General features: G+C 39.6%; 1 protein-coding gene across 1 annotated transcript in view; it reads left to right on the forward strand.

The window, feature by feature from the left end:
* Positions 1-14,066, forward strand: part of atp1b2b (ATPase Na+/K+ transporting subunit beta 2b) — a 36,836-nt gene extending 22,770 nt beyond the window's left edge. Inside the window, exons 3-8 of the mRNA XM_060912422.1 lie at positions 826-930; positions 5,436-5,641; positions 7,271-7,330; positions 10,511-10,537; positions 12,160-12,255; positions 13,763-14,066. Of these exons, the coding sequence (XP_060768405.1) occupies positions 826-930; positions 5,436-5,641; positions 7,271-7,330; positions 10,511-10,537; positions 12,160-12,255; positions 13,763-13,930 (662 nt within the window). The 3' untranslated portion in view covers positions 13,931-14,066. The remainder of the gene's footprint in view (positions 1-825; positions 931-5,435; positions 5,642-7,270; positions 7,331-10,510; positions 10,538-12,159; positions 12,256-13,762) is intronic.
* The last annotated feature ends 2,548 nt before the right edge of the window (positions 14,067-16,614 follow it).

The following is a 16,614-nucleotide window of genomic DNA, read 5'->3' on the forward strand; positions in this document are numbered from 1 at the left end:
TTAACTGGTGACTCTAAATTGACCGTAGGTGTGAATGTGAGTGTGAATGGTTGTCTGTGTCTATGTGTCAGCCCTGTGATGACCTGGCGACTTGTCCAGGGTGTACCCCGCCTTTCGCCCGTAGTCAGCTGGGATAGGCTCCAGCTTGCCTGCGACTCTGTAGAACAGGATAAAGCGGCTAGAGATAATGAGATGAGATGAGATGAGATGAGATGAGATGAGATGAAGTAGCTATGCAATATAATAATGTAGCTAGCTAGTTAAATGCATACAATTGAAATAAGCCAGTATATGAAATTCCAGCTAGGGAATGCATTTGTGTAGCCGTAGTCTGTTTCTTCTACATAAACTTTTTGATGAATGATATCAGGAACTGGTGCTCTCTCCTTCCATCACAAGTCAAAATATTATTTGATATCTGGCTAATTTTTTCATTTTCGTCACTGTTTCCACATGTCTGCATGTTGCTGATTCCCAAATGCAAATGCCAGATTGAGATCATTATGTAGATTATTAGATGATAATTAAAGAAACCTGAAATTAGATTTTTAACTTGTTAATACATTTCCGCTCTGGAATAGCTACAGTAAGTGTATTTATTCATTTATGTAGAGCATTATAGATTAATAGAATTATCCTAAGATAATTTAGAATTATGATGTTTTTCATCCTGAAATTTATCTGTAACACAGTATTCATGTATATTAGGCCAAATAACATGTTCCTTCTAGTCTCTCAGTGTATTTGAGATACAGCTGTGAAGAGATGCAACATAAAAAAAGAGATCATCTCACCATCTCTCTCTCGCCTTCTCTCTATTGGTAGGTATGATGATCAGGCCTATAGGTCATGATCTGGAGATCTTGTACACCAAGGAGAACACCGAGAGCTGGGAGTCACACGTGCAGGCACTTAACAGCTTCCTCTCCAGTAAGTCTATGACATACTGCTGCTGAGTCTAATATCGTTCCTTCATTTGCTCACCATGTAACAAAGAGAGTGAAGTGAAAACCATTGTGCCAACAGGGCCAACAAACTTTTTGCAACATTTAAATCCAACCTTACCAGTGTTGGACCAACATCAGCCAAAATTGGACCAATGTTGACTTGAAGTCCATTGGAAGGGTTGTTATGAAAAGTAAAAGGAGGAACAACATGGACACCAAAAATACATGTTGGACCAGTTTCAGTTCATTAATTATTAAATCCCTCATCTCAAAATTCCCCTGCAGGGATTGGCCAAGGATGGCTCACGTGACATAAGTTCCACTAGTAATTAAGCAATGTATCTCGTGATGTTGAAAATAAAAAAAAATGGACATAGTGTGAGTCAGTCATGGTATATCCTGGATATAGCATGAACTAATGTCATAATTTCAAGTTATACAGCTAACTCGAGTCACAGCTGTGGCTCTGCGAGCTTTTCTGTGTGTAGACTTATGTATCATGATCATGCCTAGTGAGGCAGGCGATAGCATGGTACATCGCACACGTGCAGATCGAAGGTCGCGCCGATGTCAACAACAAACATGGCTGCCTCCAGTGAGTTTATGCTGAGATTCAATCTTAACACTTTTAGTTTTGAATTTTTTTGATGAGGGATATAAATCAAATATACCATGCACTGAGAGGCACTGCCCTCAGAAAATAGTGCTATGCCAGTCACCTCAGAGAATCCATAATTTCAACCGGAGCCTCTCAGTGCATGGTATATTTGATTACCATATGCTGTAAATGGTTCTGTATAGAGCACCACATTGGCATAATGTAGCCATAATGGAGAACACACAAGATTTAGACTCTCTGATATCCACTGGGTTAAAGGAACTGTCGCTAAATTATTTTTAGTGAACTATAAATAATAATATAGTGAACATGCCAAGGAATACAATTTATCCACTGAGAATTTGAACAACATGACAAAATGGCTACTCCCCAAACAGTGCACTCACTAAATGATACAGTTAGGTCCATATATATTTGGACACTGACACAAATTTTGTTTTTTTACCTGTTTACTGAAACATATTCAAGTTATAGTTATATAATGGACATGGGCATAAAGTCCAGACTTTCAGCTTTCATTTGAGGGTATCCACATTAAAATTGGATGAAAGGTTTAGGAGTTTCAGCTCCTTAACCTGTGCCACCCTGTTTTTAAAGGGACCAAAAGTAATTGGACAATTGACTCAAAGGCTATTTCATGGGCAGGTGTGGGCAATTCCTTCATTATGTCATTCTCAATTAAGCAGATAAAAGGCCTGGAGTTGATTTGAGGTGTGGTGCTTGCATTTGGAAGATTTTGCTGTGAAGAAAACATGCGGTCAAAGGAGCTCTCCATGCAGGTGAAACAAGCCATCCTTAAGCTGCGAAAACAGAAAAAACCCATCCGAGAAATTGCTACAATATTAGGAGTGGCAAAATCTACAGTTTGGTACATCCTGAGAAAGAAAGAAAGAAAGAAAGCACTGGTGAACTCATCAATGCAAAAAGACCTGGACCCCCACAGAAGACAACAGTAGTGGATGATCGCAGAATAATTTCCATGGTGAAGAGAAACCCCTTCACAACAGCCAACCAAGTGAACAACACTCTCCAGGAGGTAGGCATATCAATATCGAAATCTACCATAAAGAGAAGACTGCATGAAAGTAAATACAGAGGGTTCACTGCACGGTGCAAGCCACTCATAAGCCTCAAGAATAAAAAGGCTAGATTGGACTTTGCTAAAAAACATCTAAAAAAAACAGCACAGTTCTGGAAGAATCATTCTTTGGACAGGTGAAACCAAGATCAACCTCTACCAGAATGATGGCAAGAAAAAAGTATGGTGAAGGCGTGGTACAGCTCATGATCCAAAGCATACCACATCATCTGTAAAACACGGCGGAGGCAGTGTGATGGCTTGGGCATGCATGGCTGCCAGTGGCACTGGGTCACTAGTGTTTATTGATGATGTCACACAGGACAGAAGCAGCCGGATGAATTCTAAGGTATTCAGAGACATACTGTGTGCTCAAATCCAGCCAAATGCAGCCAAACTGATTGGTCGGCGTTTCATAATACAGATGGACAATGACCTAAAACATAAAGCCAAAGCAACCCAGGAGTTTATTAAAGCAAAGAAGTGGAATATTCTTGAATGGCCAAGTCAGTCACCTGATCTCAACCCAATTGAGCATGCATTTCACTTGTTAAAGACTAAACTTCAGACAGAAAGGCCCACAAACAAACAACAACTGAAAACCGCTGCAGTAAAGGCCTGGCAGAGCATTAAAAAGGAGGAAACACAGCGTCTGGTGATGTCCAGGAGTTCAAGACTTCAGGCAGTCATTGCCAACAAAGAGTTTTCAACCAAGTATTAGAAATGAACATTTTATTTACAATTATTTAATTTGTCCAATTACTTTTGAGCCCCTGAAATGAAGGGATTGTGTTTTAAAAAATGCTTTAGTTCCTCACATTTTTATGTAATCATTTTGTTCAACCCACTGAATTAAAGCTGAAAGTCTGAACTTCAACTGCATCTGAATTGTTTTGTTCACAATTCATTGTGGTAATGTACAGAACCAAAATTAGAAAAATGTTGTCTCTGTCCAAATATTTATGGCGTTAACTGTAAATAAGGAACAAATTCTGACATAACAGGTGTACTTGTGTTCTCCTAAGCTGCTCAGTGATTCATGTGTGCAGTGACCTTTGTTTTAAATAACTGAAAATAAAAAAAATTGTGTCAGGAATCTGAGAAGCTGAGAGAGGGAACAAATCAAAATGGCCGCCACTTAGTTTTCACCATGACTTCAATATGGCACCTCTGTCGTTCTTTCTTCCTTAACTTTCCTTTTGAAATGTCAGAGGAAAACATTCCATTGTCTAAAGTTGTATGATTACACTTCATATTTTATTATCGCACTTTCATTATATGGTTTGTTGTTTGCTCAGATTTGTGCACAGCATGCTAAATTACATTTTGTTTTTATGTAAAGCTGGTACTTTAAAAAGAACAAATTCAGATCGAAGCTATGATCTCATGAAATAGGCTTCATCGTTTGGACATATTATAAAGTATATGAAAAAGATCATAAAATAAGGACATGCTAACTGAACACTTAAAGCAACACAACAGCCTACCTTCTAGGCTGACTAGCTAGCCTGCTTGGCACATGTTTGAGATAAATAAATGGTTGGTTATTGTGGGGTGTTTTGACAAGTTTGGCTACTGTAATACTATAAACACCGTGAAAACTTACGTCCTGAAATTTAATTTCTGTCGCCAAGCTATTTTACTAGCAGTTAGCTAGTTGGCTAGCTGTGTACTAATCATACATGTCAACCTCTGGTCAATCAAACCTGTATAACCAACCTCCAAAATCCGTATTTCCCTTATAAAATCCGTATAAGATGCAAATTAAAATAATTTACCTAAAATTTGAATGATAATTAACAATGATATATCCCAGTTACTTTTTATTCAATATTAATAACAATAAACCTTCAGAATGAATACAAAGCTCCAATGTTTGACAAAAACACAAAGTGTTATCAGCGTAGTTACGAAGGAAATACTTCGTTGTTTGGAGACAGGTTTCACCGAGTGGCTATTATGCACGAGACTTCATATTAGCCACAAAGTCAGGAAAATCTGTTCGTAAAATTACGTTATAATGACCAAATACAATGAAAAGTATTTTTCCAGTCTCACCTGTGAAAGGTAATCCCATGTGATCTCGTTTGGACGGTAAACCTGTTGGTACAGTTAAACGCAACACATGAATGAGGCATCTTTATTCTCGGCTATTGTCTAGACGCTATACCAGAGACGGTTGAAGAATCTCCACTTTGCCACATCCAATATGGCGGCGAGGATGACGTATGATTCTACGCAGAAGGCGGCGTCTATGTTTATATGTCTATGACTTCACGGTTGGCGGGATTCTCGCAATGCGGTGTGCGCATGATCAAAAGTGGAACGAAGTCTCGCTACCACAAGATAACACGCGATTTCATAAGACTCTTTACTGGCTGTCTGTGGTGTACAGTACGTTTGTAAATGTTATGCGCTCTTTTATCATCGTGGGAACTGATTATAGCTCTAAATAAATATTGAAGTTTTTTTAAAGAATCCGTATAACTTTATTTATACGCCCGTATACTACGTTTATTGAATCAAATCCGTATAAAATACGGACATTCCGTATAGGTTGACATGTATGACTAATGTTATCATCAGTTACTCTAGCCAGTGTAAGTGTTTCACAGAAACAGGAATACTTGTTTTTGTTTTGTATTGTAAAACCCTTTTTGTTATAGCACAGTGCATAACCAGAATCAGGAGCTGATTTGAATAGGCACAGGACGTTTTGAAAAATGTTTTGAAAATGTGTTAATTAACTCCCCGTTTGGCCACTAACTGCTCTGATCCTGTGCCTCAACAGACTACAACGATTCAGTGCAGGAGCAGAACAACGTGGCTTGTATGCCAGATAAGTACTTCGTCCAAGAGGACAGTGACAGCGTCAAGAACATCCCTAAGCGCTCATGCCAGTTCAAGCGCTCCATGCTGGAGAACTGCTCAGGCATCAGCGACCGCTACTACGGCTATTCTGATGGCAAGCCATGCATCATCGTCAAGCTCAACAAGGTAGGAAAACAAAACTATGAAATGCAATTGTGAACTCTCCATGTACTGCTAGAAGATTGATTTGGGAGTGGCTCATTTGACTTATTTGAAGTTGAACTCAAGTTCAAATATGAAATATAACAAATATTCACTTAGGATGAGATCAAATGGTTTTAAAATATTTCCATTTCAGATATTATACACTTGGGGGCGGCACGGTGGTGTAGTGGTTAGCGCTGTCGCCTCACAGCAAGAAGGTCCGGGTTCGAGCCCCGTGGCTGGCGAGGGCCTTTCTGTGCGGAGTTTGCATGTTCTCCCCGTGTCTGTGTCTATGTGTCAGCCCTGTGATGACGTGACGACTTGTCCAGGGTGTACCCCACCTTTCGCCCATAGTCAGCTGGGATAGGCTCCAGCTTGCCTGCGACCCTGTAACAGGATAAAGTGGCTAGAGATAATGAGATGAGATATTATACACTAGCGCGGCGCGGCGGTGTAGTGGTTAGCGCTGTCACCTTACAGCAAGAAGATAGTGGGTTTGAGCCCACTGGCCGATGGGGGCCTCTCTGTGTCGAGTTTGCATGTTCTCCCTGTGTCCGCGTGGGTTTCCTCCGGGCGCTCCAGTTTCCCCCACAGTCCAAAGACATGCAGGTTAGACTAATTGGTGACTCTAAATTGACCGTAGGTGTGAATGTGAGTGTGAATGGTTGTTTGTCTCTATGTGTCGGCCCTGCGATGACCTGGTGACTTGTCCAGGGTGTACCCCGCCTCTCACCCATAGTCAGCTGGGATAGACTCCAGCTTGCCCATGACCCTGCACAGGATAAGCGATTACAGATAATGGATGGATGGATATTATACACTATATGGCCAAAAGTTTTTGGACATCTGACCATCATACCCATATTCATTTGGTTCTTTCCCAAACTGTTGCCACAAAGTTAGAAGCACATAACCGTACAGAAGGTCTTTGTGTGTTGTAGCGTTACAACTTCACTTTACTGGAACTAAGAGGTCCAAACCTGTTCCCACATGAAAAAGTCTGTGTAAGAGGTCCATGAAGACAAAGTTGGACTGGATGAACTTGAGTGTCCTGAACAGAGCCTTGACCTCAACCCCATTGATCACCTTTGGTATGAACTGGAATGCAGACATGAAGCCTGACCTCATTAATGCTCTCATAGCTGAATGGGCAAATCCCCACAACCATACACCAAAATCTACTGGAAAGCCTTCCTAGAAGACTGGATGCTATTATAACAGCAAGGGAGAGATGAAATCTGGAACGGGATATGAGTGTGATTTGCATTTCTAAAAATAAAAACTATCTGAACTTGCAGTACATTTCTTATTCATTCCGATGAATTAAAAATACAAAGCAGTCCTAAAAAAAAATTCATAATGCTGGAAGGCCAAATACTGTCCTTTATTTTCCTTGTGGTCCAATGGTTAAATGTGTCTCTTGGAAATCAAGACTCCTAGATAGCTCACATGGTAATATAATTATTCACTACATGATCTAGTAATGATACATGTGGAAAGTGGCCTGCTTACCATCCATTATTCACTCGAGCTGGTTTAGTTTTCTAATGTGACTGACCTTCACTTTTGGGTTTTTTTCTCTCTCTCTCTCTCTCTCTCTCTCTCTCTCAGGTAATCGGTATGCTACCAGGGAAGGGTGGCCCGGCACCAGCTGTTAGTTGTGGTCCCAAGGTAATCCATCTCTCTCTTTTGTCCACGTTTTTCTTTAGGCGTCTTTTTGTTTCTTTCAGCAATCAGGATCTATTTCCTATTAAACTTTCATTAACCCTGTTCACACAGCAGACTAAAGGCTCGATTTTACAAAGTAAAATAGTTTCCTGTAGCTCAGAATCAACGTAATGTATTTCTGAGCATGTGTAGACTTAACTAGAATATACAGTGGTTATATTTATAGTTGTCATGCAAACCCAGACAGAACCAGCTCGACAGAATTTGGTGGATTGTTTCAGGATAGCAGACTGTATAGGGTTAAGGCTGATTGTAATCAGGTTTACAGTTTCACTAGTGGAAACGTACACCATGGACATTAAGTCCAAAGGTACAGTATTAAGTTGTGTTTTGACTCTCTGAGTTTGGGTTTAAAGCTCTTTCCTCAGTTGGAAAGCAATGGCAGGATGATAGATGTATATTATTGGTAAGATGACAGCTGGGAGAGTATACTGGAAGCTGTTCATCTTTTTAGACTCGTAAATAAAATCATGTTTTAATTAAGGAATAAAACACTTGATGCTACAATGGTGCTTGAAAGTTTGTGAACCTTTTAGAATTTTCTATATTTCTGCATAAATATGGCCTAAAACATCATCAGATTTTCACACAAGTCCTAAAAGTAGATAAAGAGAACCCAGTTAAACAAATGAGACAAAATTATTATACTTGGTCATTTATTTATTGAGGAAAATGATCCAATTTTACATATCTGTGAGTGGCAAAAGTATGTGAACCTTTGCTTTCAGTATCTGGTGTGACCCCCTTGTGCAGCAATAACTGCAACTAAACATTTCCAGTAACTGTTGATCAGTCCTGCACACCGGCTTGGAGGAATTTTAGCCCGTTCCTCCATACAGAACAGCTTCAACTCTGGGATGTTGGTGGGTTTCCTCACATGAACTGCTCGCTTCAGGTCCTTCCACAACATTTCCATTGGATTAAGGTCAGGACTTTGACTTGGCCATTCCAAAACATTAACTTTATTCTTCTTTAACCGTTCTTTGGTAGAACGACTTGTGTGCTTAGGGTCGTTGTCTTGCTGCATGACCCACCTTCTCTTGAGATTCAGTTCATGGACAGATGTCCTGACATTTTCCTTTAGAATTCGCTGGTATAATTCAGAATTCATTGTTCCATCAATGATGGCAAGCCGTCCTGGCCTAGATGCAGCAAAATGGGCCCAAACCATGATACTACCACCACCATGGTTCATAGATGGGATAAGGTTCTTATGCTGGAATGCAGTGTTTTCCTTTCTTCAAACATAACGCTTCTCATTTAAACCACAAAGTTCTATTTTGGTCTCATCCATCCACAAAACATTTTTCCAATAGCCTTCTGGCTTGTCCACATGATCTTTAGCAGCAGTGTTCTTTTTGGAGAGCAGTGGCTTTCTCCTTGCAACCCTGCCATGCACACCATTGTTGTTCAGTGTTCTCCTGATGGTGGACTCATGAACATTAACATTAGCCAATGTGAGAAAGGCCTTCAGTTGCTTAGAAGTTACCCTGGGATCCTTTGTGGCCTCGCCAACTATTACACGCCTTGCTCTTGGAGTGATCTTTGTTGGTCGACCACTCCTGGGGAGGGTAACAGTGGTCTTGAATTTCCTCCATTTGTACACAATCTGTCTGACTGTGGATTAGTGAAGTCCAAACTCTTTAGAGATGGTTTTGTAACCTTTTCCAGCCTGATGAGCATCAACAACGCTTTTTCTGAGGTCCTCAGAAGTCTCCTTTGTTCGTGTCATGATACACTTCCACAAACATGTGTTGTGAAGATCAGACTTTGATAGATCCCTGTTCTTTAAATAAAACAGGGTGCCCACTCACACCTGATTGTCATCCCATTGATTGAAAACACCGGAGTCTAATTTCACCTTCAAATTAACTGCTAATCCTAGAGGTTCACGTACTTTTGCCACTCACAGATATGTAATATTGGATCATTTTCCTCAATAAATAAATGATCAAGCATAATATTTTTTGTCTCATTTGTTTAACTGGGTTCTCTTTATCTACTTTTAGGACTTGTGTGAAAATCTGATGATGTTTTAGGTCATATTTATGCAGAAATATAGAAAATTCTAAAGGGTTCACAAACTTTCAGGCACCACTGTATAAGAATAGAATCTACAATGAGATGCTGTGATGTTACTGTTACTACTCCAGAAGTTGATTATTTTCTAATAAATGCACAGCCCGTAGTGTTTTATTCCTCTTACACCACAGCAGTTTACTTAAACTAACTTTTTTCATGTATTAAAGAATGACACATTATATTTTTCATCCATTCGTAGATACATTACATGTATAACATATTATTCGATCCGCATTCACTGGATATGAGCAATCATGCAGCCTGATTGGCTACTACTAGGATATCAGCTCATATACCGTGAGTAGAGAAAAACAAAATGGCGGAGCATTTTGCTGAACCAACCGAGGACGAAATAAAAACTCTATTCGAAAACAAAACCCCCAAAAATACAACAGCAAAATATGGAATGAAAATATTTGATGGTAAGAACGTATCTTTTTTTTATTTTTCAAGAATTATTATTATCACATTTTTCACAAATTGCTACCGTAATTTTGCTGGTTTGTTAAGCGGAAATTATTTTGTCTGACATTTTGTATTTAAGTTTTTATTTATCGAATGTGGGGGGAAAATGCTGTTTCTCAAAATCCAGTGAATGTGGATAGAATAAAACAGTTATTCCACTCAATCTTGTCATACATGGCTTATAGCTATCAGCTCATGTACGACTCGATTTCGTGGAATAACTGTTAAACATATTTAACATTTATTTTATATCAGTATATGGAATCATACATCCATCTATTTTGTCATTTGAAATACATTTGGTCCTACATCTAGTTATTATTCATAAATGTAAGTTACATTTAGTTAGGACAATTAAAATGGGTTTTGTTTTCCAGGGACAGTTTCCATTGCGTGAATTCAGTTTTATTTCCTTTTTGAGTTGTAACTTAGTATCAAACTGATTATTTGTTGTTGTTTTCGCCCCGTTTCTACCCACTCTCTTTTCTTAATCTGTCGACTTTAATTATCGACTGTTCCAATTTTCACTTCTCCCATCAATCATTCATCCATTTTCTTCTTGCTTTCCTTTTTAAGAAATACAAAATCAACCAAGATGAATGGGTGAGAATGGCATAAATAAAAAGCCCAAAGTCATATGTAAATTTATCTAAAAGGTGTAGAATTAAAATTTAGAATTTACATGAATTAGAAGGGGCGGCACGGTGGTGTAGTGGTTAGCGCTGTCACCTCACAGCAAAAAGGTCCGGGTTCAAGCCCCGTGGTGTGAATGTGAGTGTGAATGGTTGTCTGTGTCTATGTGTCAGCCCTGTGATGACCTGGCGACTTGTCCAGGGTGTACCCCGCCTTTCGCCCGTAGTCAGCTGGGATAGGCTCCAGCTTGCCTGCGACCCTGTAGAACAGGATAAAGCGGCTACAGATAATGAGATGAGATGAGATGAATTAGAAGGAAGAAGTAGAAATACGTTCACCGGCCACTTTATTAAGTACACCCATCCACCTGCTGTTTGATGTAGTTCTCTAATCAGCCGATCCCCTGACAGCAGCACGACGCATAAAATCATGCAGATACAAATCAAGAGCTTCAGTTAATGTTCACAATGTTCAGACATCTGAATGGGAAAAACTGGGATCTCAAAGTGTGATTTTCTTTCACTGTGGCATGGGTGTTGGTTTGAGCCAGATGGACTGGTTTGAGTATTTCAGAAACTGCTGATCTTCTGTGGTTTTTCACACACAACAGTCTTTAGAGTTTACAGAGAATGGTGCGAAAAACAACAAACACTGAGTGAGAGAGTGACCGTTCTGCGGGTGGAAACAAACGCCTTGTTGATAAGATAGGTCAGAGGAAAATGGCCAGATTGGTTTGAGCTTTTTTGCCAGGAAGGATACAGTCACTCATATAATCACTCTTTACAACTGTGATGAGCAGAAAAGCATCTCAGCATGCAACAGCAGAAGACCACATTAGGTTCCACTCCTGCAGCCAAGAACAGGGATCACACACTACATTCAGACTGCAACCTGAAACGACCCATATCCGATTTGTTGTGAAATCCGATTTTTTTGTTAGGCCATTCACATTCCCAATTATATGAGACTTGTATGCGATCTCCAATATGAACGGAAAACGACCCAAAAGTGTCCCGCATGCGCAAATTGACACGTAATATAAGCACATCTACGTAATACGTAAACAAAAAAAAAGCGTACTCTTCAAGTTTGCAAGTAAAGCATGGAGATGAGGCGAGACCTGGCGATGTGGTTTTTGTGGCGGCGGCGGAACTCACACAATAATCTGATTAATGTGGGCAGCAGACTAATGAGACCGAAGGTGTCAAATTACTGGAAATTTTCAGAACAATCTTATAATCTTGTAATACAGGATGGTTGAACATCCAGGTCCCTACCAAATCCACCATTAGTCGAACAAGTTCCTATTAAAGTGGCCGGTGAGTGTAGAAGTTTTGGAGAAACAGTCATATCATTAGAACATTTCAAGATTGAGAAGTCATGGTGTTAAACGTACGAAATGATTCAGCACATGGGTGCAAAACACTTTGCGTTAAAATCATAGCAGGATCCACGGCGTTGCATTTCCACACACGTGAATTTCTTCATCTTTTGTCTGGAATGAAAATGTTTCAATTTGATACACTGTCCTGTCCTTTCCTATCGAATTTCTATCTTCCTCGTTCTGTCCCTCTCTTAACATCTTGCTCTAGGGTGATGACTCAGACAAGATAGGGGATATGGCATACTTTCCTCCCAATGGCACCTTCAACCCTATGTACTACCCATACTACGGCAAGAAGGCACAGGTACGTATTAACACAGAAATTCTCGTGATATCGTGATCTACTCGATAGCTATTTGTGGTTAGGTTTAATGTTGTGGAATGTTTGCGAAATGTTAGTGCCTGTTATCACTTACGTAGTAGTGGAGTGGGTGTAAACAAACATTCCTTCACTTTCTCTTGGAGTTAATATTAGAATTGGAATATAAAACAGAAATCATTGTTACAAAGTGCTGATACTGGAGACTCCTTCCATAAATGTTAAATAACGATAGAGCAGGCTGTCAAATGGCGCAAGATACCTCTATTTGGCCGTGAACGATGTGTGGGAGGGATGGGATACTCTCGCACCCTTGTCACTCACTTGGGCATCTGTGAACTCATGTATGTGGTATGTGGAAGAGGGTAGATAGTGCTTTCCGCCAAGTGCATTACATTGGCCACATGTACACTACCGTTCAAAAGTTTGGGGTCACCCAGACAATTTTGTGTTTTCCATGAAAAGTCACACTTTTATTTACCACCATAAGTTATAAAATGAATAGAAAATAGAGTCAAGACATTTTTCTGGCCATTTTGAGCATTTAATCGACCCCACAAATTAATGTGATGCTCCAGAAACTCAATCTGCTCAAAGGAAGGTCAGTTTTATAGCTTCTCTAAAGAGCTCAACTGTTTTCAGCTGTGCTAACATGATTGTACAAGGGTTTTCTAATCATCCATTAGCCTTCTGAGGCAATGAGCAAACACATTGTACCATTAGAACACTGGAGTGAGAGTTGCTGGAAATGGGCCTCTATACACCTATGGAGATATTGCACCAAAGCTAGAATAGTCATTTACCACATTAGCAATGTATAGAGTGTATTTCTGATTAGTTTAAAGTGATCTTCATTGAAAAGAACAGTGCTTTTCTTTCAAAAATAAGGACATTTCAAAGTGACCCCAAACTTTTGAACGGTAGTGTATTAGTCTTCAGCCGCTCCATTTGGTAGCTGCTATATGATAGGAAGGAGCTGAATGGTGGGACATGGTGACCAAATTAAGAAGAAAAAGTCAGAAAATAGGCGGCACGGTGGTGTAGTGGTTAGCGCTGTCGCCTCACAGCAAGAAGGTCCGGGTTCGAGCCCTGGGGCCGGCGAGGGCCTTTCTGTGTGGAGTTTGCATGTTCTCCCCGTGTCCGTGTGGGTTTCCTCTGGGTGCTCCGGTTTCCCCCACAGTCCAAAGACATGCAGGTTAGGTTAACTGGTGACTCTAAATTGACCGTAGGTGTGAATGTGAGTGTGAATGGTTGTCTGTGTCTATGTGTCAGCCCTGTGATGACCTGGCGACTTGTCCAGGGTGTACCCCGCCTTTCGCCCGTAGTCAGCTGGGATAGGCTCCAGCTTGCCTGCGACCCTGTAGAAGGATAAAGTGGCTAGAGATAATGAGATGAGATGAGAAGTGAGAAAATACTAGTGACATGTTACACGACTCACATTAAAGTGCAATAAAGCACATTAAAGGCTAGTAATACTCACTCTCCACCACAGGTGAACTACTCGCAGCCTCTGGTGGCCGTCAAGTTCCTGAACATCACGCTGAACACCGATGTGAACGTGGAGTGCAAGATCACGGCCAGCAACATCCAAACTAACAGTGACCGCGACAAGTTTGCTGGCCGCGTCTCGTTCAAGCTGAGGGTCAACTCGAGAAAATAATCCGAAGGATGTCTGTGCTGTCCTTATACGCTCTTGTGTATACACATATACATATGCTTTACACACACATACACCATGCGAGACACAACATACTCGATCCATCAAACGTGTTACTGAAGTTATCAAAAACAAGCCGAATTTGTGTATGTGTGTGTACACTGCGTGTTTCCAAGTATTACCAATTTTATCTGAACATCAGAAATGTATTTATACTGCATGACTCTAAAGTAAAAGAAACATTTATTATCGAAAGCAGTGAGGATTTGATGGAGAGACGGCAAGCTCGAGATCGATCACATCCAGATCGCGTGGCTGAAAACGGGACAAAACACCAATAATCAAAATTGTACAACACGAATGAAGAGCAGTGGAGTGTTAAACAAAAATGTGTGTGGTTTTCTTGCTAACGCCATTTTTCTGCATGTGTGTGAATTCTCTCCTACGCTTACACACTAATGATACGTATATTTTCAAAACTACAACTCGTACCGTACCAGAGTATACGATGTATCCTTCCACCCTGAAATTCCTCATGTATCGAGAAACGTGACGCTCCGTAATATAGCAGTCAGCCGTTTATATAGATATATCTATATAAATGGCTGCCATATACAGTACAGAGAACATTTCACGTATATAGCAGTACGCTAGCTAGAGTTCCAAAAAATCTAAAAGCTGTCGAAAATACTCGTCTCTGATTGGCCGACGTGCGAGACTCCGCCCAGTGGAGCGTCCCAATAGCGGAAAATATCGGCACGCGTCATCGTATCGTTAATGTAACGGCTGCTTTTCATGTTGTATTTACGTGTTATAAATATAACAGATGACGACATTAGGCTATGTCACTATTGTGGCATCACTGCTGACATCACGCACACGTTCACAACTGATTTACATGAGGTGTAGTTTTCTGTATGATAATGATAATGTATTTCACATAGATTTAAAAACAATTTACATTTGTATTGATTTGCACTTGGTCTAGTTTGATTGGTGAATGAAAACGAAGATCTGTGTGTGGTTTTGTGGGAGTGTGTGTATGTGCATATATGGTGATATATGTCACTAAAAGTGTGTGTGTGTGAGTGTGCATTTGTTTCCTTGATCCTCATTTTTGTTCTACGTCTTATATATTGGGAGCATTCACTCTCTGTTAACAGCTGAGTGATAGAGATTGTAGAAATATCCAAATTGGAATGTCTTAGGTTTATATATATATATATATATATATATATATATATATATATATATATATATATATATATATATATATAAGAAATCATTCCATGTATCAAACAAAAACAGCTTTGCTCATCTTTTTCACTCGTAGTTTTTTTGTTTGTTTGTTTGTTGTTATTGTTGTTGTTGTTTTTTTTTAATTCTCAGTACAGTCTGCTCACCTGGGCTGAGTCTCACTTCCTTTTTGCTCTTTAAGGGACACACGCACGCACACAGTGTGCCCTCCAGCAGCGCAGATACATGTGCTGTCCCTCTACCTACCTAATCTCTTAATCTGATTGTCTAATCCGGGAAAGGGAGGGCATGTCATCCTTCCATCCTATCCCCCTTTTTTCACTTTGTTTCTTTTTCTTTATGTCAAATGATCTTTTTTCCCCTCCTTTTCTTTAATTTTCTTGCTCATACTCTTCTATCTTTCCTTTTCTGGATTTTTCTTTGTTTCAGTTCTTGAACTCTTTCATTCTTTCTTTGTATACTTTTGATCGCTCCTTCTTTGGAACATGTTAACATCATTATCGTTTTCATTGTGTGTGTATATTTATATGTGCGTGTGCATGTGTGTGCTGGAGGCAAGTCCTGTGCGCTCTCTCTCTCTCTCTCTCTCTCTCTGATGCATATTTGATACTGCAGTGGATAGATGATCTTTCAGACCACAGGGGTCCAAGTCATTAAATATTCATGAGCCACAGGTTTCGTATTGCATATCATTATCTGTGTCTGTCACAGCCATTCATGTTGGCATATTATGAAAGAAAGTGACAGCTGCATAACAAATTCAGACTTGGTATGAGTATAAAGCAATGTGAAATGTGAAAATTTTTGATTTTTAAAAAAACAACACTACCTCCTGGTAGAGTAATCAGATTTCATGAACTGCATATATATCCAAAGCGACAAACGGATTTTTTTCCCCCTGGGTCACTGACTAATTAATTGCTGCCATTTCACAGCTAACACAACAAATAACTATGACAAAGATGATGCGTTGAAAAAGCAATATTACGCGGCGTATTATCTTTCGGATTGCCTTTTTGAGTTGGTCAGAGCGTAGCAATATGAAATGTAATATATTATAGGCTGTGATAGATAGATAGATAGATAGATAGATAGATAGATAGATAGATAGATAGATAGATAGATAGATAGATAGATTATTCTATGTACATCTGAAAGTCAGATATATAACACATGGTTTGATTGTGTGGCAATTATTTTTCTTTGAATATGAAAAAAACCAGAGTGTCAGAGAGTGTATTTTTACTCTTGTTGCTTTCTCATTTGAAAAGAAGAATGTAATGCTATGGAATGTAAAAAAAAATATTTTAAGCTTGAAATTATTAACCAAATAAAATGCTATATCAAGAGCTATATGGAAATTTGAATGCTCCTATGTTCTGGGTTTTTTTGTTTTTGTTTTTTTTGTTAATATGGTGCAGGTAAGCTGT

Source organism: Neoarius graeffei, chromosome 28 (assembly GCF_027579695.1).
Source record: "Neoarius graeffei isolate fNeoGra1 chromosome 28, fNeoGra1.pri, whole genome shotgun sequence".
Taxonomy (NCBI): Eukaryota; Metazoa; Chordata; class Actinopteri; order Siluriformes; family Ariidae; genus Neoarius; species Neoarius graeffei.